General features: G+C 41.2%; 2 protein-coding genes across 2 annotated transcripts in view; one reads left to right on the forward strand and one right to left on the reverse strand.

Annotated features, from left to right (window-relative positions):
- T265_03163 (hypothetical protein) overlaps positions 1–3,129 on the reverse strand; it is a gene marked incomplete at both ends in the record, with an annotated part of 5,812 nt that extends 2,683 nt beyond the window's left edge. The window contains one exon of the mRNA XM_009167576.1: positions 3,003–3,129. Within this exon, the coding sequence (XP_009165840.1) occupies positions 3,003–3,129 (127 nt within the window). The remainder of the gene's footprint in view (positions 1–3,002) is intronic.
- The window catches only part of T265_03164 (hypothetical protein), a gene marked incomplete at both ends in the record, with an annotated part of 41,851 nt that overhangs the window by 4,187 nt on the left and 11,880 nt on the right, over positions 1–25,784 (forward strand). The window contains one exon of the mRNA XM_009167577.1: positions 8,184–8,218. Coding sequence (XP_009165841.1) covers positions 8,184–8,218 — 35 coding nt within the window. The remainder of the gene's footprint in view (positions 1–8,183; positions 8,219–25,784) is intronic.

A 25,784-nucleotide genomic window follows, 5' to 3' on the forward strand; every position in this document is an offset into this window, starting at 1 on the left:
TTTCGTAGGAAAAAAATTCGAGGAAAATGCGAATCGTTTTTTGTTCCCATCCACACATGACCCGAGCCATCGGCTTAGAAACACCAGATTAGCATTGTATTTCAATTGATCTAATGGACCTGACAGGACTCTGATGTCTTAGTTCTCACGCTGAGATGACCACTGAGTGGTCTGGTTCTGTCGCATTATACTAGTCTGTTCCAATGAGAAATGAGCATTCCAGCAAACTTTACCCTGAATTTCGATTCAGATGAACAACCATTCAGCTTCAAATATGTCTTGTTCAGAGTCTTGTTTACTCGGACATGCAATGACACTGTAACTCACCTTGAGCACTTAACATGTGGGTGAAAAGTTGATATTAATATGGTAGGATTCGATACGATGGTCATCAGGCAACTTTAGTCTTTGAAGACAGTCGGACTATGCACACTGAAAGCAATTGCTTACTGCTTTCGCTTGACAAACCTTCGTACATTCTGTGAAGAACAGAGGCCACTAGAGGGAAGAAGCCTTAGAGGCAAGTGCTTTTAACTGAGCACGTGTGTACTTGTGGACGGCTTCAAAGTTTGAGCCGTGGTAATCAAGTAAATTGCTACTGAAAAACGAAATTATTCAACCGCAACATTGAGGAAACGCTCGAGCTGAGCGTTCATCCTCTCGGTTGATTCGCTTGATAGTGTAAGATTCCACTCGAGCAACAGATAAATAGATAGGTTTCGGGTCTCATGTATTTAAATTAAAAAGAAGATCAAGTTTAACCAGTTAGTTTTTTGACTGTGCCTTCAGGGGGCAATCACTCTACCTTGCTATCTGATATATTGTTTGATTAGCCAGCTTTTGTGCACTGCAAAGAGCGTTTTCAAGGAAAAAACCTCCCTTCCTATCTAGGAGGTCTTGCTACAAATACATCTGCCCTAGAAACACGCCATACTATGTATACTGACACAGGACATCAGTTGTCCTTTTCCCAAAAAATGTGACAACCTCACCAATACCATCAAATGTTCTTACTCGAAGTGGTTTCGGGGAGGAACATATGTGAAGTGGTTCGCAAGAGTTGTTTTTGGAAAAGACCAGCTCCGGAATGAATACCATGGATCAGAGATGCACAGTCAGTCTATATAGTGCAACAAAACGAAAATAGCCAGCGCGGAGAAACAGGCATTCACTAACCGTCAACACGGAACCCAAAAAATTGTGAAAAAAAGAAGCAGAAAATTCCAGTGGGTAAGAAGCACTCTCCTGGTAATTCAGCCACGTTAAATTTCAAGTTTACGACGAGATCGCTACTTGGTTACTTTTATCCACAAACCACAAATTGCAGTATTGATATTTCCGAAGCTCTATGAACAGAGTCAAAATATTGTGTAATTTTTTTTCCTAAAAGGCTTGTAACATTTGTACTTATAAATGAACACAACTTCATAGTACTAGCTGCTGTTACGCTGTCTACGCTACACCTGGGAACTTACCTTAGAGATTTTATGAAGAGTTCGTCCAACTACTCCTTTGCTGGACGAATGATGAATTTTCAGTTAAGATCAATTTGGTGTGCGGGTAGGTGTATTCCGCAAATCGCTTTTATTTTGGGTTCAGGGAGAAATTCACCGACTGTGCCAACCTGATGAGCCCCAAGAAGGGCTGTCAGAGAACTCTCACAATTCAATAATCACTCCCTCTTCGAGAAAATGTTGAACAATCTTTAGATGCAAATAGTCGTTTTTGCGGAGAATAATTAAAGTTTTATCTTGTCACAGAAAACTGGAAGAGCTTTAAGTCACTAACTGTGGTGACACACACTAAGCTCGACGAAACTGCTTAACTGTCACTGCCATCGGGCCCAGAAATTAAATAAAAAATAAAGTTTGTGAAGCAGCGATTCATCGGCACTCTTGTTCAAAGGTGAGAGCTTGCACATTTGATGCGGCAAGATTTTTTATATATTTTGCTGTGATATAAACGTGCCATACACGGTTAAACTCTTTTTTTTCAGGAAACGTGCAGATAATAATCACAGAAAAAGTACTTGTTATACAGTTCGAATTGTTTGAAACGTGTATGATAACAAACAAGAAGTGAACATCCATCCATTGATCCACAGTGTTGCACAATGCTTATCTACGTCGCGCTCATGTTGGATGTTCCGGCCACTGATCAAAGGCAAATGAACCGGCAATTACTCAAACTCTGATTACACGGCTCCGTGCAGAATTCGGTGAGTTTTACTAACACTGACCAGTTAAGTCCACTGTGAATTTTACTGTTTACAGCTTTCTGTCCTGATTGACAGATTTCCTATACCCATGTCAATTCATTAGCCTAATTTTCTAGCTAACGAACCAGCTTGAAGGGCTGCGAAGAGTTGTCAAGCATGACTTGATCTTCCGTTTTTCCTGGCTCGTTCCGTGCGTAGTATGATTGCTATTAACTAGGGTCGGTGGAGATGATGGCATTACGGTGACTCATTTAGATCGTCCCCAATCCACCACCCTACGATGAGTAGTGGGAAGATGTCCACTTGGATCCTGTGATTCTGGCAGTTGCGACGGATCAAACCTACCACTAGGTAATTGCCACAAATCACAATTGAAGCCACTTATGCTTCCTCTCTGAGGAAGTAGAACGTGTCCGCTATTACTTTCGAAATAATGAACTTTAGATGCTTTTGGAGGGGATCAGGGCTGCAGTATCTGTGTACTCTTGCCGATCCTGGTGATATTGCTGTCTGGTCAAATCATTCATCTGAGATTGATGGTTCGAGCTTCCGTGTGTTCGAACAGTTTGCACCCATAAACACAGATACGACAGTGTGACACATGCACAAGTACTGTTTATGCCAACTAAAACCTTCCGGTGAAGGTGTTTCACGCGCGAGTGAATGCGTATTAATCAAGCAAGAGGGGCACGATCAAATATAGGTTTGCACACGTGAAACTGGCCTGACTGCCTTGTTCTCACCTTTACCCAGTTCTTCATAAGAAAAATCATTCAGCTGTAACACTCTTCCGGTACCCAGCTGCTATGCCACCCGAAAGAAGCACGAGGGTTGGGATACTTCCAGGTTTCCNTTTCCTGAGCTAGACAGGGGAAGTCGAGATGCAAAAGCTCGGTTGGCAACAGGGACATTTCGGTCAGTAAATTCGCGCTCTAAACGCTGAACCACCTCACCTTCAGTTTTCCATCGCTGCCTCGTACACACGTAGTATTCAAATTACACAGGGAATGGTAGGCTTTTAGTTCGTAAGGTTTGTCTCTGAGATAGACAGTCAACTGAATAGGTCACCGGCCTGATCGAATCCTGGAGTGAGTACAAGTTCGTAAGTGGATGAAGCGAGACGTGTGGTTTGTGTTGGTGACCTCATTTTCGAGTGCATCATCGGCCCATATGTAGCCAAGTAAGCAAAATCTTTCGTATCACTGAATGATCGTTTTAACATAAATGAGAAAAACGGGAATCCGGTCCGTTCGTAGTTTTTCCCATTGATCTGACTGATGGTTGCTCCTACAATGAGTTGACATCCACTTTGATTTATCTAGGTAGTCCGGTTGACGAAGAAGGAACTTACTTTTGCCTTCTTATCTTATTCGACCAGATTTACACGCATTGCCAGCTATTCGCTGGCTAAAGTATCTCTCACAATATGCCTAAATTACCTGATACAACTCTACGTTTGCTCAAATTTTGACGCGCACATCTGATTTGTGCATATCAAAGCACACTCCAACACAATCCTTATACTTCTCGAAAAAGGAAGTCGCACTGGCAAGGGTAAAATGTCGTTGCCAGGTGAAAATCTACAGGTCAGAAATGCTCATAAGCTTGAGCTTGTGTGTGCACCAAAACCGATTAAATAGTTTCACTTTTGACCAATGAATCAGCTGGTCACCAGGTGAGTCATGACTACTGGATGTCGCGCTGCTACTTGCTTGAGATTTGTGCTTGTAGAAAGCAAGACTGGTGTGTTAAATTCTTATCCATCTAGCCTACCAAATAAAAATTGTTTCTGTAAATCCATAAAATGCTTGGACTGGGACATGAATACCGCATATTGTACAGGCTGGTTTTAAGCGAAGTACTTGTGTGATAGTAGTTGAGAAAGTTCTTGTTGGTGAGCATAAAAGACACAGACCGAAACGTTCAAACAACGATTAGGCAGGCCTATAACCGTGATAGATGAGCTTCGGATTAACTCCTTTAGCCTCTGATGATCGGACACAAGGTAATTTAAAAACAGGCGATAAAATAGCCCCCTCCTCTTCTAGCTTCTAAGTTTGCTTCAGTTCAAAAGTGGATATCGCCGACTGACTAGAAAGCTATTATGGCGTATTAAGTGCCAGCGATTTGGAAATTCAATTGCCGTTTGTGACACACAGCTCATTTATAAAGCCTATGCCAACATGCTGGAAATTTGTTAGAATATGTGCAGCTTGGGTGTATTTATTGGTAGTTCATGGGGCGACCGTTTATCCGTCCACCAAACTTGAAAATTGACTTGCAAAAGTTCCGTCATAATTTTAGACGACGCCAACGGTATGCTGTTGGGTGCGTTGTTCCTCCTATTGTTTGCACTTATTTGGTTTGTAAGGAGTGTATTTAAGCATATATCATGAATTGCTGTTCATAAAGCATCTCGTGGGAATCTGATTGGTCCGTTTGTGATATGTTTTGCGTTGTGTTCTCCCACCTAGTTGTTTGATTGGCCTATTGTTTTCTTTTATCGATAGTACAGCTCTTGCTTCATTCTTAATGGTTCATTAATAATTTGCAGTCTCTTTTCCTGGGGAGTTTGGCTGATTCCCACGAATTCCGCCTGGGAGCTGCTATCATGGTTATTATTCTGTTTTGTCCTGGGGTCTCGAGTTTCTTGTTGTCGAACATTCCGGTCCAGCCAATTTACCATTCGAATCTGAGCGTCTTTTTTCTACCTTGATTTCCTGTGTTGCACAGATGGGACTGAAGTTCTTATGCCTTCATAGTTAACTGTGTTATTGTCCTATCAATGGGGCACAGATGTACATTTTTTTTTGTATGATCTAGTATGCTCATATTGTTCTGGTTGTTGCAACTTCACATTCGAGGTAAAATAGTTTATAAACAATCGCTCAATTTACAGCGTTGAGATACCCATTACTAATTATATAAGAGCAAGCATGTTGAGATAGACTACCCCTCAAAGATGCACGGTTTACATCGTCCAGAATGGTGACCACACGTGTGTAGGGCATCTGACAAATTTCATGATCAACTACCAAGCTTTCTTGCTTGCTGTTATGTTGTGGAAGACTTTCGCCTGGTTGAAATCGATGGACTGGTAAAAGTAGCTAGAAGTACCACGTTGAGACATTCGCTTTTCGTGGGTGGTGATGAATCCGGGTGGAGTTCATGACCCACATTATCCGGTTTTTGCACCGACGGCTTGGACATTGGATTCCCAATACGCTATAAAGACCAAATTTTTACAAGAATAAAGTTGTTCAAAATACGATAAAAAGAATTCGATGGATGGGCCGATAGTCGTCCGTGTGAGATTTCTAAATGACGATGTCGATGACATTTGACCGATTTCGTAGTTTCACCTACTCATCTCAGTAGGTATATCTTTGACGTCACTGGTTAACGTTGGAATTCACGTTGAGCTCTAAACAGGATGCTCTGCGTATACAAATGTAAATAATAACAGGTGACTGAGCGCCGGCAAAAACAAAAAAAAATAACATTGAATTAGAAAGAACGTGTGTCATACACTTCGAGCAAACTGAACAGACGCCTTGTAACCCTTGCATTTGGTTTGGAAATTTTGAATATTTAGTCTCATTAAATCTGGTGAAGCATGGACCACTAAACAAGAAGACTGATATTGACTTAGCGAACATACACTCATTTGCAAACTAATTTGGTTTCGCGAGAGACACCTGGAACCCGGCTGATTCTCTCGGTTTTGATTTTTACAAGCAACTGAATGTGCTGCACCAAGCCGCCCTCATGTTTCAGTCGCTACGATAGTCGAGATATCACGATACATGTATATTTGTAATGCACTGCTCATAAGGTCGACGAATTTTCAGCAACCTTGTGAGTAGTGCATTACAAACATATATGAAATTGAATTAATTCTGGCGTTAGAAGATATCAGCACATTGTCGTGTGCTACAATGGTTGTTCAAAAGCCTGCATTTTGATCGGATTTGTGAATTTTCTAGAGTTCTCAAATTTTGAAAACAACCTTCAGCCCAAATGCGGAATTCCTAATGAATGCCTGATAGTTTTCAACATTGCATCGGTTAGAAGACACTTCAACTTTTTGCCCACTTATGTATCACTCCGAACTAGGTTTTCTCGGGTTCATTGTTTCTACTGGCGATTGAGCGAAACTTTTGGGTTTCCGCACATGCACTAGTCTGAGCATTTTTGGACTTGGAATTTTACTTTATGTAGCGAACGTAACCCCACCGGCATTTGGCGTTATTTTGATCAGACCATTACACAGATCATGAGATAGAATCCTAACAAATGCTTTTCATAAGTCATTGCACCTTTGAATCAACAAGTAGCGAGCGTTTTTCCACCAGCTAGATCGATAGCGTGTGGTATGACTAGCCATTCATTGACCGACAAACATGGTTACCATCGGTCAAACTTGATGGAGCAAATGTAAACGCGTGAAACATTAGCGGGTACATACTAACAAAATCTCGAAAACTGTTCAATTGACATTTCGGACCACCAACAGAAATATGCCTAATTTATGAGAGGGCAACTAGGACAATTGACTGACACAGCCATATTACTGGGCAATTTTCATGGACCCCGTCAAGATGCCCCAATGAAAGCAACATCTATTAGGGAGTTGTTCCTTGTCTTATCTCAGTAAAAAACAAATATGGGGCTAAAACGACTACGATGTATGTTGTATTCAATGGGACTTGGTTACAAAAAGTGACTATACTTATTTTCATAAATGAGTATGCTTATTTGTGTTTATACTTATGTGCGGCCTTATATTCCTTGATCAAGAAATGAAGTGTTTTGTAGCTAACCATAAAGCTTTTCCCATGTGCACTGTGGTAGGTTTGAACGTACGGGTTTGTTGTTACACCATGATTGTAAGCATCAAACCAATACAATCCAAGCGATCTTTCAGCCAATTTGTGGGGTTCTACTGCTGATGGGCGCCTTCAAAGCTCGTTTCTCCCTAGAAAAGGTTAGCGGTGCTAGACGCAGAAAGTGTGTGGCTACGCTTGTATAGGTGAGAGAGGCTCCTTCAAATGAAACATGGATTCCCATGTAAGGTGGCAATCAGGTCGTTTGCTATCGAATCCGCAAAAACCATTGGCCGTGAGAAACTTGCTTATGTCAAACGGCGATTCATCCCAGTTATCCATATTATCCGGAATAAGGAGTTTACCCACAAAGGAGACGCTTCATATCTGCAACAAACATGTCCTGACAAGATCCAGCGAATGAAGAAGACCTCTGTCTCTGTTCTAGTCTATCTGGGTTGCAGTAATCTGACAGATAATGATCTGCTTTGAGGACTGAGCAGCCCTGATTTGGACGATTCTGTTGGTCTTACACGTTTTGCTAGAACTGATCTTGAGTCATTACCTGTGCCTAATTCGGCAGATGCAGCAACCAGTTGCGTCCGCCTTAATTAAGCGTTTTTCACTGCACGTGCTACATAAACCGAACACGGGATTTTAAGCACAGTAATAACAATAAGTAGATGACGGTATAGAATGACAAACAACGTGTTTGCTGGGTCGGTTGTGATAATCGACCGCTTATGTGGCACAGATTATGACGATAATACTGGCGAATAAACTCCTAACATCTTGTAACATTGAGGACATACTCCTGGAAATAATCAAGGTAGTACGGATATGGTCTCGTTACTGGAGTTGAAAAAACACTGACAGTGGTACTTTTAGATGAGCTATGGCGAACTGACCCCACTAGGTGCATTGATTTTTATAACCTTCGACATGTTTTAGTTGAGTCATCATTGGCAAAGCTCAAAATCATCAGAGAAAGGGACAGCGTGATCCGAATACATTAGTGAAGTGTTTCAGGCTTAGTTCTGCGCGGGAAAACCGATTCTAAGCTAGGTAGAATTTCTTGCACGGGAGATGGATCATGGTTGGTTATCTTTCACTGTTCTTTCTCTCTTACTTTATCACAGTTATACATTCGCCCGAAAATCCAAGTTTCACTATTGTGCGTCTCAAATTAGTCTTAAATGCACTCTTATAGGATCATGGCTGGTTATCGTTCACTGTTCTTTCCCTCTTACTTTATCACAGTTATACGTTCGCCCTAAAATCCAAGTTTCACTATTGTGGGTCTCAAATTAGTCTTAAATGCACTCTTATTATGGTACATTTTCCCATGCCAACTTGATGAGAATCAAGAAAAAATAAAACTTGTGGTGGACTGACGAAGAACCTTTGTAAAACTTATCAGTTATTTTAAGATCCTGGAAAAGCGAATGGGAAACTGACGAATGGGACCGAATTCCTGGTAGAAGTCTATCCACATCCATTTATTTGCCCCTTTCAACGGGGAAGATGGTAACCAGGCAGCAGATCGCGTGTTTGAGGAGAGGACTCTCCTTTTGAGAAGAATGAACATTTCCATCTACCTGCAAAAATAAAGTAAATAAATCATGGCTGAACTGTTTTGAACTTCACCACTTTCGTTGTCTAGGTAGGATCTCCCTCCGTAGCCCGGATCTCCAAACCACCAAGTCAGCATCGCCATGGGGTATAAAATAGTGAGCATGTTCCAACATTGATCCAAAGTTTAGATTTGGTGATCGGATTAGTCACGATCCGAATGGCTGTGTGGAACCTTTCCCACAGATGTTTTCCCACAGATGGTGTGACATGTGGTCAGGCCACATTGTTCTCCTACGTAGGGACCAGGTACAGTTGATGAATTGCATTTGTCAACAACTGTAGACAGCTCATATAATCACGTGTTCCGAATTTATCAGTTGCATGGAAAAATGAGAAAAACTCGCTATATATATTTTCTTGACTGAGCATGCTCAGTCGTGATACATCCTCATGTTTTGCGAATTCGTAGGTTTTTTATTCGATAAAAATCATTGTGTTAATAAGCAATATATAACCGTAAATAAAACTCATTTCCAGTTACACCTACGGCTTATTTCTCCCTTTTTATCCTACATTGCCAGTATGTTCACTGCAGAAAGTTGTTCTACCCATACCCGGATCTAAACAGTGCCAAAACTTTCAAGGTTATGCAAAGCTGCACGAAAGTTATTATTAGTTGTCCAAACGAATGTACCCAGTGTCTCCTAAGTTGGTTACTACTTTCAGGGTACTGTTTTTGATTCTTAAAAATCATATCAAGGTGAATAGCGATAGCTGAAAATGTAAAGTTTACAAGTTTGCCGAATTGCAGGTGAAAAGTTTTTGTTTTATCGGGATTTACTACCTAATCGGGCTGAAGTAGGACTTTTTAAAACTTGATCGGCCACTGCCCCCCCCCCTAATCTTAACCTTCTAGCTTATATGGTTCAGTATGCCGCATTGTGACACATAGCGACCATAGCGGAGTAACTAGGACTACCGATCTGCTCTGCGTAAACTTGTATTGATTCAAAACAAATCAGCTCTTTTATTTATAAATTCAATTGCAAAATTTCAAAGGGATACTTATCCTGGTGCGGATCGAAAACAGAACTTCCACAGTAATGAACCTCTATTCTGGAAAATACCTTGGGATAGTGCGCCAGTAATTTGCCTGGATAATAGAAGTTCCGGCTTATGGTGACAATTTCCCAAAGGACAACGCTCACACGCCAAGGATTATTTTTTAAATTCAATTTACATCACGTGGCATTACGACATTAAATAATACGGAATTTCCAAACTACTCACACAGTTAAGTATTAGATTTCAAACCACTATAAACTCCTTTTTCGGGGGATGATACAATAGTGTGAAGCCCTAATATTTTCTCATGGATTCGTGAAGCATGGGTGAAAGACTAGATGGTTCACCCTAGAAACGATTTCCTACTACTGCCAGTGGCGGCAGTAGTTTAATGTTACTTAAGATTTCAAGTTCCTCCGAAAGAATCATAACTTCACAAGTGAAAAAGATAAAACGAAGAGCAGGAGTTATAGTTTAACGGCGAAAAGCCATATCGTCCAATAAGAATATATAAAAAATGCTGCAAACAACAGCAGTGGAAATATCGGAAAAGATACAGGAAAATGAAAAACGAATACGGACATCTACAAGCCTGAAAATATTTGCAGAGATTCCCGGGAGGCGTACGATAAGGAAGTGAAATCTGATGACGAAAGCCAATTGATCAGATAATTTGTGAAGCCCTGATAGCGTTTTTTTATTAAAATCTCTACCTCACATAGTAAGCGACATTCGGAAGCATTAGGTATAAAAGAGCTTCGTAAGACACTTTTTAGTAAGTTTTATGAAGTACCTTAGACACTAATACAAACTCAGCTCTTTTGATTCTTACAGAGTGAGTACGTTTCTGGTATTCCAGTAAGTACTGCTTAGTAAGTGAACTCCAATTTGAAACCATCGATCTGTTGTGACATAAGGCAGTGTTTGCACAGCATCTTCAGTTGAAAAATTTTGCAAGTGAAAAATCCTTCACCATAATAATTTGCGACAACAACATAAGAGAACGCTGTTGCTACGCTGTCGTAAACCGTGTCAGACTATTTAAAAATATACCGAGAAAGTGGAATTGGACGCAGAACCTAGGACCGACCCAGCCCAAGCGTCCGATCTCCTACCCTCAACACTCTGCAGGACATCCTGGGTAGAAAATGACAGTATGAATGACATCAATATCGGTTAACAAAACAAAACATATATATATATAAAATGTTGTGACATAAGGCAGTGTTTGCACAGCATCTTCAGTTGAAAAATTATGCAAGTGAAAAATCCTTCACCATAATAGTTTGCGACAACAACCTAAGAGAACGCTGTTGCTACGCTGTCGTAAACCGTGTCAGACTATTTAAAAATATACCGAGAAAGTGGAATTGGACGCAGAACCTAGGACCGACCCAGCCCAAGCGTCCGATCTCCTACCCTCAACACTCTGCAGGACATCCTGGGTAGAAAATGACAGTATGAATGACATCAATATCGGTTAACAAAACAAAACATAAAATATATAACCCGCCACTACATAATTCAGTGTTTCTTACTCAATATAACTGAGGTAAAGTGAACCCAATCCTGGTTGACAAACAACGCCACCGGTGCCCAAACCTTTAGTAAAAGAATTCATTCCCTTTTGCCATCTCAGTTTCTTTTACCTTTGGGTTTTTCACAATACAAAATGGGCTGGTTGAAACTCGCCATGTGTAGCACATGTCAAGGCCATTTTGCTTGCAATGTTGGGCGAATTAGTGGAGCGAATTAGCTTTTCCCTCATCGAATACCACAACTTCTATGTCACTAGTTCAGCCTACTGAAGCTTCATATCTGAGGCATCAGTGTTGAAGAAGCCAGAGATCTCACGGTCCATCCACACAAATAGGCCACTTCTTAAAAAAACAACACGGCCCCACTGGATTATGAAGCACGCATCATTTGAGATGGTTGATGTAGGTTTTCATGCCACAAATCGGCAAACGTTCTGGGTTTTGAGTTTTCCGAGTTGACTTCGGTTGTCACAGTGCCGACAAGTCTAATTCAACTTCCGAGATACATATACTATCCAAAACCTTGAATGCCACTCTAGAGGCGTGTTCGAAGGCTGTACATGACTTTGCGCTTTCTTAGCGTCTGGCACATACTCGGGGACTGGATGATCATGATAAGCCTTTGTATAAATAGTTGTACTTGTTTTTATGAAAAAAAAACAAGAATAGTCTCATCCTTATATTTCAGTTTGGCAAGTTTCTCCCTCGGGGAGCTCCGAATATTGGGGTCTTGGATACCTTTCGACATCACCCTCGTCATTACGCGGAGTGGATGGAGGTTTGCAGCACTAACGGGTCACCGAAGCTTGAGGAATAAAGGTTACTCCTATAGTTTCGAAGCTGTCGGTGGCTTCAAGTTTACTTTCTAGGGGTCTTGCACTGAGAATCTAACTGACCAAGTACGGGCGCATATTTTAACTGCTATTCAAAACGTTCAGCTCAACGATACAGGCGTTACGTTTTTGCGGAGAACAATGAACCGTTCCACCAATGATTTTTTCGTTCATCAAAAGCCTTTTTGGGCATACATAAGGGATGGTAATCAGGGGATGCGAATGAAAAGTTTTAGAGTTCTCCTTTAATTCATCTTCACATTATGAAAGGTGTTGGTTCCTGCATTTACTTCGTGATGGGTTAAACCAAGCTAATTTTGTCAATCTTACCTGTCATCAGACCGTCATGGTCATCTTAATGAAAGAAAAAGTCAAACTGAATGTAACAAAGAAGATTAAAAAGTGGAGTTTGTGTCTAACTTAGCTCGTTCAATATTCTACCCGTTGTGCTCTTATTTTTAACGTTGTATTATCCAAAAGACAAGGTCATTCAGTGTGCAGCTGATAGATATCTCTAATCGGTTTACCTTATTCATCGAGAACTTGGATGAAAAATGTAAAATTCCATAAACTCCGACCGTACGTCATGGACTGAAGTTTTTTCGAAGTCAGGAAAACTTCCTCTGTTGAATTTTGCTATGCATGATCTAACTGGTTAATAAGCAAGAAAAACGTTCTTGTTGTGACAACAACGATGGCTCGTGATTGTTTGCACGGGAAATGTTATTGTGAACAAAGCACTGCCAATCAAATCTTGACCTTGTGTTCCGTGAAGGCGCAGCTTGTACGAGTGTCACTCAAACAAGAGCTAATATGCTTTGATTCCAGATTTCGAAACTTCGTAAAACAGTAATGAACAAATGCAGCAGTGTCCGACTGCCGTATTTCGATAGTAGATCAGAAAATGTAGGTCAGTGAAAGCAGTGCGATAGTAGCCAGATAAGACCCACACATTAGAATGAATTGAAATTTGTTTCATGGTCGATCATTGGATCCTCATTTTCAGTCAACAGAAGCATGACCGCTGATTTCACATAACAGGACCACTGTACCAGTTAGCACTACTTCCCCGCAAAGTATTTCAAAGATGTCTAGTCAGTTAGTTTACCACCGTTAAAGTCTGACCAAGGATAGGCTAATTTGTTTTACTACAGTTTGGGTCATCGAAACTTTGGAGGTCACCGAAGGCATAGCCAGGCATTGGTAACGATGGTCTAGTCAATGAATTCTGAATTCTTAAGCTTGGTTGATGAGGCGAGCGGCTGAAAATACTTTTGATTGAGAGAGACTACGATTGTCTGACTGATCCGTCGGTCAGCGGAGTAAGACAGCGATGAGCTGGGATCCAGGACGCCCACTCAGCAGATGCCAGCTCGAATGAGTTTGCGTTTAAGCGGTTTACTTTCGCTGCCGATCACAACCTATTCACTCTTAGGTCATTCGAACTCAGCGAGGTAGAACGACCTTTGACATACGAATTACAAGTCTTAATAGACGTGGCCTTTGAAGCGTCATTATCTTGCCCATGGTCCTAGGACTTTCTGCTTGGTTCCCACTAGACCGAACTAACGATTCGCAGACTGAGGAGGTTTTGCTTATCTTTACAGCAAACAAGTTAATTTTCTATCCATACTGCAGTACCGATCGCACCGTCACAGAGCACGATCCACTACTGGCGATCAAAATGACGGGACACGGTAGGCACAGACGTGAAAGGTTGCAAAATATGTCGCAGCATTCGGTTGGCGGAGTGGTCTTATCCAAAGCCTAACCACCGGAGCCTGCACAATTACCCGGATTGACGGATTCACCTACCACACTGGCTTGAAACTTCCCAGTTTTGTAGAGGTAATTAGGACTTTACAGTTGTATGGTGCACATCAAACCATTTGCAGATTTACGCAGCTTGTTCAAAATGACCTTTCCCTGTCGCTAAAAGCTCTCCGACAGCCCACCACCGGTTCTGCTATGCTGGAGGGATCATCAGGCAGGCGCAGCCTTCTAGTTTTCGTCAACCTTATGTTCTATTTGAACCAAGTTTGAATCAAATTCGACAATACACTCATGTATCTAACAATTTGGTTTTCATCGGCGACACAGATCCTAACTGAATCTCTTGTTTATGACATGTTCCAACTGAATGTGCTGCACAGTAGCCACCTTGTGTTTCACTTGGTGAAGAAGGAGGAAAATTGAAAACTAGAGATTTGACTGGGACTCAAGAAAGTTTCTTGTGAAAACCAAATTCAAGAGGGGGTATTGTTCGAAGTCTCAAGCAGCCAATTGTTAACAAAGGCGTTTAGAGGGCATCCCTGCCTAATGTCACTGGATGCGAACAAGAGCTTACTGCACCTACCACAGCAGTTCATTTTACCAAGTAAAGGTCTGTGAAAGCCACCTTTGCTCGCCAGAGGATGCCAGCTGCAGTTTGAAGAAACTAGCCAGTGCATTAGTTGCTTTTCCATATTTTTCCTCATCTGTCTTGTTCACACGGTTCCACGTCCGTCACTCGATCAAATCGACTGAACAGGTGGGGTTGTTTCCAGCAGCGCAGGTCCTCTGCATCTGGTCATCTTTCGTAGCCATATGGTATCCTTTTCTACTCTTTAGCCTCTTGACTGCATTTGTTTAAGAAACCTGCATAGGCCTTTGGGACTGCTAGTTTTGACATGTGTTTTCGGTATCAGTAGGATGTCTCAACTAACTCGGATGTCCATCAGCTATGTCCCCATGAACTATGGTCCCAAAAGCTCACATAGCAGCTCGTTGAATTCTGCTTCATTCACCCCAATCTGTGTGGTTGTAAGAATCTTGGTAGCTTTCAGGTGAAGAAACCTGGTGGAGATAAAATGAACTTACGTGCAACAGTCAGTGTGACCACGGGTGAAAGTATATAGGGATTGCCTACAATCTCATGACCGGAATCAAGTTGCGTACTACAGAAGGAGCAACAATATTTGGCTGATATTTTGCAACGTCAACTGATAACTATAAACTTCAACTGAATTTTAACTGGTGTGCAATTGGTGGCTTTCAAATCACATGGTGTAAGTGTCTGTGTTGATGGTCCCAACTGGTGTGGGACAGACACTTTTGGACACAAAACTGAATTAGTGGTTCCTGATTATGTGCGTGGTGTGTAGCTGTCAGCCAGTTATGCTTCTTTGAGCATAGTCGATAAAACCCATCTTTTTCAACTTCAGAAAAGCAGTCTGTATCCGCTTATGTTGACACGACAAACAAACACCGTTAAACGCATCTACCTTTGTTGATCTTAATTGAACTAGACGGTCGAACAGAATAAAGATGGCTGTTCAACCCGATTCACTCGAGTTAAAAGTTTTCAGGTCACGGTCAACCGGCCGATCGCAACGTGCATTTTTAAAGTCAATACTTTTCTACCTGTCCTTTTTAGGATAAAGAATGTACTGCTATCTTCACAGGTAAAAAGATCTTCGTTAGACAGTTTACTTCTGCCTTTAGGCTTTCGAGACAGAAGGCACCTTACCTTACCTTATTAGGTTCATTCCTCAGTACCCTTACCCCTAACCTTTTGTCTTCTTGGCATGGTTGCACCTTGATGATCGGAATTCAAGCCTGTCAAACCAGCGGTATCATCACAGTGTTCAAACCCGAAAAGTAAGGAAAGGTAAGGACAGTTGTGGCGTTTGAGGCGGTGACTATAATTTTGTTTTCGAAGACGAGTTTGTAGTACTCCTGGGAGCAAATGTGCAAAGGGGACAGTTTTCAACGGATAGTCAGTGTGATCATTATTCGAAGGTGCCTCTGCATGCACCACTGACCAGGTCAAAAATAAATTTTCGGTCACTATGAGCCTTCGAGAAGCAGGGCTCAGGGTTTTGCAGATCTCAAATAACGGAAGTTTTTCTGAAACATCTTTCTGATTTGGTGCTTCTCCTGATACTATCCACAGGCGGATGCTCTTGTTTTTAAAATTGCCCGTCACCAGCCATGGAGTGGATAACCATGATTCGCTGGATAACGGTCCCGGAAAACTGTTCCCTATCCAGTTAGCTAGGGCGCAGCTCAGGAATGTTTTGACAAGGTCCACGATTACCTTTCTAATTGTATACTGAGAGAATATTAATCCATTGGTATTTTTATGACAATGCACTTTGTGAAGACGCTGCTTTCCGTAGGTTATTAAGTATTAAACTCCAACTGACGTTCGGGTGATCTTGGAAACGCTCTGACCTTTATGTGGCCATAACTCCGTTCGTCATTTATTGCTCCGCATGTATTTTATTGCACACTTAGAAATGGATGGTTGAATAGGCAGCGTCATATTCCAGCAAGTTAAATAGTTTCTCTGTGACCATTGCATTTTCGGGCCTGAAGTAGCGAACTTCATAACAAGTTCTATAAAATGTGTTACCTTTTCGCGTAAAGCTATTTCATCGGAGTACAATTTGGAGTTTAATCCAGTTTTGTGGTGGGATGTAAGGCTTAGAAGGGGGCATAATAAATCACAAACACAACTCTGGTTTGATAACCCAAGGCAAGCAAGATGGCACACATATAAATCCTATCAAACGTATTGCGGGGCATAAATGCTAACTTGTTAGCTTCAACAGTCGAAAGTCCAAGTAAATCTGTCCATATTAGCAAGCCACTTTGGTTCAACCTGTGTGGATACTTGCAGGCACGTAACATTACTCCTTCTGCTTCACATTTGCTTGTTGTACTGCAATATGTACTTGGTAGCCCATAAGTTAAAAATATTTATATTGATGAAACTTATGAGAACGTAAGATCTGAAAACCCTTACGAGAATCAACAAACCAATATGTCTCAGAACTATAGCTCGTGTTTGTTGGTGTCGGTGTATCCGCAACGAGGCGAAAAGGAAGCTAGTTTCCAGTTTTGCAGCGGGTATGTACTTTAATGAATGTTTCCAGCACTGGAAGCTGCGTTGGTTGGGACAGGTGTAGTGTATGCCTAACCGTTTGCAGAGGAGAGCACTGTTTTTCGAGCCCAAATCAGGGTGACAGAAGCAGAGAAGTGGCCAAGCCTTGACCTGACAGAAGGGTTTGAAAGAGATCTCGAAATGTTTGGGTGCTGTCGTTGCTACTCACCTTCCAGGATGCGTGATCCTCAATGCGCCTCGTTGGAGACGCTGCAAGATATGCCAGTCAATCGATGTCAGTGGCGATCGTGTTGTCAGTTTCTATCCAGATCGGCTGAATGAGTGTCAGGAGGTGCAGGTAGTTTGGAATAATTGTAGTAAGCTAGCACAAAGTTCCTCCCGCGTCTCCCCTTATTCTTTTCATCACAATAAGGCTTTCAAAAAGCTCATGGTTGTACGGCTGTGGAGTATCGGTACTGAACACTGATGTCATGCAGCCGATGATATGATGATCACCAAATATGCGTAACTTGTACCTGTTTGCACAACTAAAGATGTTTTTACATGTGAAAAACAACTGTGAGCTTGCAGCATGATTAGATACATCATAAGACACATGATAAGACATCTACGAGATGGACGAAAGGGCTTATTTGGCCAAGGATTTAACAGCGCAGCTGATATTTGTCTTTTCGTTTTAACAGAACCACAACTGCGTTACCACTGTGGCTTTCACTGGCTGAGCCTTAACCCGAAGGACTGGTTCTTGAAAATGTCTTGAGTGCAAAAAGAACCACTATGCGCATTGCTGCAATACCACAGAACCATTCAAGCGTGACTACACAAACAGGACTACGCCGTCATGGGTAGTTCGGTTTAAACACTGAAAACAGATTAGGTGATTATTTATCCTTCCTTGGGGCAAACAAACAGCTAAATTCAGTGGCACCTCAACCATCTCTCCCCGGAACAACATGTAGCATTCACATCTTATCTGATTTAAGCCCATACCATTTGAGATAATAAACGAAAAAATTAAACAAGCATCTTGCAAGGATTCCGAACTTCTCGGTGGATAACTACACGTTTCTAAGCCTATGAGTTCTACTGACATGCGTTCTGCTGGCCGAATAAATCCGAAAGGTAGCCAGTTGCGATCAATACACAAGTAGGGTGCTTCTGAACGTCAACAAAGCCGGCTACACTAATTACTATCACAAGTAATATTTACGGGATATCTGTGTCATACCCTTTGTTACCTCACCAAGAGCAGTTACTATGCTCAGTTTGCATGGTGATGATCGGTAAATATCTTGGGTTCATTTTGTTTAGGAGCAGAATAACGGACCACGACAGCTAAGAGTTTGTGTAATTTTCAACAGAGCAGATGTAATGTTCTTATACAAATCGGAAAGATAGTTTATCCACTAGCAGTAAGACGTTGTGAATCGTTCATACTTTCTTGGGTCTTCTGCTGATGTAAAGTACCCTGAGTTCTATCCTTGTCATTCACTTAGCTCTTCTGAGTCAAAGATTGTACGAACCAACTAGAGTTTTATATCCACATTTGCAAATAAAATTGAAAAAATACAGATTTTTTCCTGCTATTTCTGAGCAATCATCTTGTTTGTGTTAGTTCATTTCTTATCTGGTGCAAAAATAAACCAGTGTTTTATCAGTAATCAATGTTTACCAGTTCATGCAACAACTTTTCTCCCAATCCTCACTGAGTAATTTGTTAAGATGGACGAGCAGTAAATAAAGCGTAAAAACTGAGTACGTGTCAAAACTGAAACCCTTCTTTCCACAAGACCGAATTCGAAGAAAATTATTTGCAAGCTGGTAAAACTTTGAAATTTGGATAAAATCACTGTTTCATTGATTGATGGGATCATTTATGTGTATAATCCTGCAGAGAACTGACGCATATGTGCTGTTGCTTTTTTCTGTTTTGTAGATGGCATACCTTTGAGAAATTTTTCCAGCTTGAAATTGGTGTCGCTACATTGTTTCACAGTTCATTAATATTGCGTGACATGTTAATCCAAAACCTTTTATTTTTTAGGCGTAAAAACGTTGGAATCCAGGTAAAATTACCATTATATGTAGACTTCGTGGCTAACTGACAGTATTTTTTTCGGTTAAAATGCTTGAATGGTCAAAATGTAAATCTTACGACTTTATGGACGGGCATATTTTGTGCTGTTTTATTAGCCTTAAATACGCTGGGAGTGTCAGGTCATGCAGTGCGATTTGCCACTGCGATTGCCCTAACAACAATTCACACAAGTGATTGTCAGTCCCATACAATCCAACGATCTGAAAGGAATCAACAAACTTATGTCGAACGAGTTCTAGTAAGCATTGGTCACGGAAAAGACGGCCTACAGATCTGCTTAATATGGTGCTGAAGAGCTTTGAACATCTCGGATTATCAATTCGACAAGTCAGTATCTTAAAATACTCGAGAGCATTTTATGGAGCAGGGGAATGTCTACTGACCTAACAACGACCGGACGATTATTTATGCTGTATCTGACGCATAGAATGTATGGGCGAACGGCAGTTTGCAGCTAGTTACGTCCAAAGTGACTGAGGACATTATAGCAATTCATCCGAGCTTCTCATTATTTGGCACTTGCTAGGGCGTTAAAAACCAATGCAAAAAAGCAGGGTTTGACAGAATTTCCGACAATCGCTTAAAAGAGATCTTTACCCCGCGTGGTGACGCACAGAGTAGTGAGTTCTTCATAGGTTTTTGCGCACAGTTTGTCCCTTTGGCTAAAGCCCAGGGTATTGTGTGAGAACGAAATGTGGGATGCAGCGGTTCCACCGGCGTGAATACCATCCTCTCCGTGCTGTCACGACGATGAATGGATCTGGTTTGTTTTGTAACTTTCAGTTTTGACGGCAGTCAACCGCCTTTTGTAGAATTTGTATTCCATTTCCAGATCTCCCGACTACGTGTGATTGCGAAGCCCTACTTTAAAACTTATTTTTCAGCAAACCCGAGCGCATACGTGCAAATAACCGACCAACGTTCCTCATCATTCAATAATTCATAGGCTATTCTAGCTTTTTATGTCACTCCATAGAAGGGGTTGGCACCCATACCAACAGTTCAGTGGCAGAGTAATAAGCATGAGAACTCGAATCTAGGTTAAGCTGGCAGGAACGAGAGGTTGAAGCAGCAAAGTGCAAACCGTAGTTCCACAAATTACCTTTCCTCAATGAACCCTCTTAGTGTTCTAATGAGGCGAAACAAATCTCTAACATTTTGTTCCATTTATCCGGATCCACGCGGTGTGAAAGCGCTGAAGATTATTCACACACAGTAAATTATGTAAATGAGTATTTGTAATGTACTACTCATAAGGTTGCTGAAAATCCGTCGACAGCCCACGACCGGTTTCGCCCTTCTTGGGGCGCAGTCCCCGGGTTTCCGTCAACCTTATGCTCTACTTGAAACCAAATTGCACGAAATTAGCGAATATACACTCATCTGCAAACTAATTTGCTTCTTTCGAGAGACCCACCTGGAACCCAGCTGAATCTCTCGTTTATGATGTTCTCAGGCAACTGAATGTGCTGCACCAGGCCGCCTCATGTTTCAGTCGCTACGATATTTGAAATATCGCGGCACATGTATATTTGTAATGTACTACTCATAAGGTTGCCTGAGAACATCATAAACGAGAGATTCAGCTGTGTTCCAGGTGGGTCTCTCGAAAGAACCAAATTAGTTTGCAGATGGATGTAGGTGAGTGTTTTGATGACTAGGGAAAAGAGGTGTATATAGCGGGCGCTTGGAATAGACTACTCAATGAATTAAATACAATAAACGTATGATGCAGCGGTCAGTAAACTTGGGCAAGGTACGAAATACTAGTCCAGGCGTTGTCGTACAAGTACACAGGAATCGGCTTGGTTTACGACATCCAGGGACAAAAGTTCAGGTGAACAAAATAAGGGTAGCGAATTACACTCATTTTCAAACAAATTCGTTTTTTTAGAGAAACTCACTTGAAACTCAACTGGATGTTGCGCATTACTTCCAAAACAAGGGTAACTTCAGTTGTTTTCAAATTTGCCTTTCAACTAGTGTGACTCCATAAAGCAAAGACCATTCATATGAAGTATACAAGTGGCTTTTCGTTTGGATTGCTTTTAAGAAGATCCAGTTTGAAGAAAGATCAAAACGAATAAAAATACCTCTTCTTCACTGTTGGTGATTGTATGGTACGCGCGAAAGCCCAGGTATAAGATGATCACCAGCAAATGCTGACCTTCTAAGTATAGCCCAGGGGAAAAAGTAGAGTTGGCTACTTTGAGCAAGCATCTCAGATGTTTCTAAAATCAGCAAGTAGCCCGGATACTTAACCATGGAATTTGGTTGGCCTAAAGCATCTATTTAGGTAGAATGCGTTTTGACGTACGAGTGCAAGTGGTCTTCCAAATGTGCGAAATAAAACCTAGAAACTTGTCAATGAGTGACCTGAGCTGGCTGATAATCGTTACCAAAGATGCACCTGTAGGAAAGAAATAGGATTTCACCAGTGAAGCAAAGTAGGTATTGTCAATTAACAAACAAGTTGGCCGGGACATTGTGAGGTACACGCCATCAGTTGGGAGATTTTGTCTCTTCTGAATTGAGAGGCAGGACCACTTGAATTACAAGGCGCTAAGTGCCCCTTTTTATGGGAAGACTATAAGATGATGGCTTCATCAAAATGTTCAGTACCACCACCGAAAATCGTCCGCAAGTAGGTCCCACAAAAGTTTCCACTACGTATTAACTTTGCCTAATTAGTATGGTTTTTGGTGAGCGACTAGTAGCATACCTAATTACAAGCTATATATATTTCGAGTATTTCAGACCCACGATGAAAGCCAGTCATTGTCTTCAAATTAAACACTTGGATTTGTCTTGAGAAACAAACAGTAAAAAGCCTCAGAGGATATTGTACCTGTCTTCTGAATGAAAGTCTGTAAATACATTGTGAACATGCGTAACGCAAATCATGTATCCTATAGGGACTATTAGAGACAACAAGTCTGGAAGCGCGTGTCCCTAATTAATGTTCCACATCAACTCTGTCAACGGATGGACAATACCCTCGAAAGCTAAAAGCGATACTTCAAGTCAACAGATTAGATGAAGCTACATCTTCTTAAATCCTAACTCAAGCTTGTCTCTAATATATTAAACTTAGACAAATACAATCGCATGGGATTATGCGAAAAAATTTCAATTTTATCTTCTCATCGTCTTTCCACTTATCCCTTAATTCTTTTTTGATAGTAATCTTTTAAACCCTGTATTCTCAATGTGGATTTAGGAGAAAAAGTAGAATATGTTGCGCCTACACTGACACAGATGGTCTTGTAGATGAGGAACCCTGAGTTGCAATGTGCTTTCTCGGACATGTTATGTGAGCACAAAAAATGGGTGGCCGAGATCACCGCAAACGAATACTGCATACGTCCTTCAGTATGACTATACCTAATTTTCCAATAAACATTCTGCACCTCAGTGGACACACCTACATATTTTAACTGAAAGCAGAGACCGGCGGTCACATGGTGAGCCGAATACTGGAATAAAAGAACTTTCTGGAATATATTGTAACTGTTGTCTTCATCTGAGATAACACAGACTTAAAATGAAATGAATAGGAATGCTGAGATAAAATTGAGTAAGTTTGTTTCAATTAATTCCGGGAAAGATAAAAGAGAACCGATTTTCTAGATGAGAAAGAAGCGTCTTGTGCACTACTTCCAGCATCTACAGCATGTGGTCTGCCAGGAAGGTCACTATGTTTACACGATAGGTTAGCGTACGAAAAAGAATAAAAGCAATATTTTGAAAAACGTCTCCTATGAACCTGTCACCAAGGCACTAAAAGTCGTTACTTCGTCATTCAGGGTTAAACAAAGCCTTCTGTGGCCGAACAGGTTGTTCAGACAATGGTTTATCCAGGCGAAGATGTTGAATAATACACACGGGTCCGTCCAGCTGACACCCAATTCCATCGGTCATCAAGCTTACGCGGACTGCAATCTTCTAAGGATTCACAAGCGTCCTATCACGGAAGTGACGTAGGCAAATTTCTCCAAATTCCGTCCGGCATCAAGGAGCACTTTTTCCCACACAAATGACGAGCGGCTCGGTCATACCTGCAGTTTGTATCAATGATAACAAGCCAGGGGTTAGAGTGCAAACTTTCGACACTGAAATGTCAGTCAACTGGTCCGGCCGCATCAATCAAGTCTTAGTTAAACACCGCAATACACGGGACCGAAGATTGATGTACTGATGTATACTTGGGATTAGCGGTGACTCGAAAATGCAACCACCAGTGATTCTTGAGGAGGCTATGATGGCACTCACTCATGGCAGCTCCAAATTTGCAAACTCTAAAACTGTCATTTAAAAAAATCACGTGTGCCAAGTGGTGTCTCTAGAGATTTCCAGACAGAGCTGGCTAATACCGATGACGCTTAAGTCCCCGAATGGTCATCAAAGTTTCCTGTTGAAAAAGGGGACATTCATATGCTCTACTGTGTCTTAGACCTGCCTCATTTTCGGTAGAAAATCTTCACTTAATCCTCTTTTTAAAAAACTTATCGACAGAAGTTTCCTGATAGCTCAATCGATGCACATGAGTATGCTAAGTAGTTGGCCGTATTTTAACACAAATACCACCATGGTTCTGGCTACTTATGTGTTATCCGTTCATTTCCAAATGGGCAAGGTTAATATGCAGATTTTACCGCATCGAAGAGACACCCTAACTTAGTAATGGGGTGTCGAATATTTTTCAAGTGTTTGGATTTTCAACTATTTGATGAACTAACTAAAAAACCGTGTTACTTGTTCAACTTCGCGTGAGATCACTTGGAAAGAGTGTAAATCCCAGCATAATTGCTTTGCCGCACCAAAATTTTTGTAAACATAAAATGTAGTATCAACGACGCTGGGAGTGGAACGCTTTATCTCCCAGGGAATTATGTGAATAAGAACAAGACAAGACTAGTAGAATGCCCCAATTTTTTGTGAAATCACAATAGAATTGATCTGAAATTGATCGAAGCTTGAGAAAAATAGCGATTTTTTCTTCCGGGAAGCAACTTTACTGAATAATACAATCGTTGCTAAACTTTTAAGTCGGTCACTTGGTAAACGGAAACCTTACATTGATTAGCATGGACAGAATGAACACTGCAAAACGACAAAAAAAGGTACAACGCAAAGGAGGTACATCTCAATCCGCAGTAGCAACAATTGTCTTATGAGAATACCTTCGAATCACGAACAGTACACTTTTATTTTTTCTATCATCTAAGTCGTCTCAAATTGATTTTAGTCCATCTGACTGCCCAAGGAGTTGACGTCTTCAAATTTTACATGGCAAAACTTAAGTAAAACCTCCAGGAGATCCACCACGAGAAAGAACAAGCTTTTCTGGTCTTGAAGGTATTCCACTTGAAGAAATGTGTTCAAAATTAATCTGATTGTTTTACCTAAATGAGGGACGTTTCCTTGATTATTAGGAGGAGCTTGAAGCTTACGACCATCTCAAGGTGTCGACGGAGCGCCACGGACTACAAATTGTTATTTACATATTAGTGAAACTTCTGAACTGTTCGACTTTGTTGATATTGGGAGTTCTATTCCACTGTGAATGAAAGCCGCCAAATCTTCATGCTAGTAAAAACAGCACTACTAAAGAGGCATACTTTTGCTACAAATCTGTTTCAAAACCGGATACCCTACTTTCAAGAATCTAGAATTAAATGTAATTCAAGTAGAATAGGAAAGCACCCCTCTTCTTTGGCAAAATCAATATTTTCCTAAATATAAAAATGGGTATTTCGGCTCTTCATGAGAACGTGTCCTGTCGACACACACCAAACATTTTTTGGCATTACAAATAACAGGAAATTGTGGCATCCGAGTGTATTATGGCTTTCAAGTAAGTCTAGTATGGAGAAAAAATGAGTTTCTTATTCATTTAAATCCACAAATGGTCGGAATTCTTCCAACAATCACCTTCGTCTTTTCTCTGTTTCACTCTCTTAAAATGCAGATTTAGTAGCATTTACAAATATCTTTCCCAAACTATTATCCCGTTTACCAAAAATAGGGGTATTAATTTCTTTGCCTATCAGTGATGATGAACGTGATTCTAAACTTATTAAACGTTTATGGTATTGTGTTGTATTTTATATTGGGGTAGTTTCAGATACCGAGGACGAACTTTCTCAATAACGCTCAAAATCACATGACACTATACGATGACAGCCTCATGATTGATAGTGGTTCTACCTTTGAAGAGGAGGAATTCTCTTCTCGCTCTTGAATGCCTTAAACCAGCAAACAAACTTAGACTTTCTTGCTGGCTGCCGGCATTACCCTAAACTGACAGAAGCTACAGGGGTGTATCTGGACCCCTGTAAATTGCCGATGTGACATCGTGGATAGGCACTAGATTGTGGGCCAACGTTTTGAAAATACTTTTGAGTTGTCTTTGAGTTGGCATGGCATCCAACATTCGCATGATTACCAAAACGAATTAGAGGGTCAAGCATGAAGCCATATCACACCGCTGGTTTAGTTGTTGGCAGCTGGGGCTGTGTTTGTCAAAACGAACAGCTTGTTATGACATCATGGCTCGATGCTAGTTAGGGTGCTGTCACCAAAGAAGTAAGAACCACGGTTAGCGTGGTAGTCGGATGATAATGGTGATGTGGTCATGAGTTTGGTATTTCCATACCATATGTGACGAATATACGTCGCAAAGCCTACTCGACCGCGCGCTGATAATGACTTATAGAATCGTCAGGAAACGTCTTTGCGAG

Source organism: Opisthorchis viverrini (genome assembly GCF_000715545.1).
Source record: "Opisthorchis viverrini unplaced genomic scaffold opera_v5_43, whole genome shotgun sequence".
Lineage (NCBI taxonomy): Eukaryota > Metazoa > Platyhelminthes > Trematoda > Opisthorchiida > Opisthorchiidae > Opisthorchis > Opisthorchis viverrini.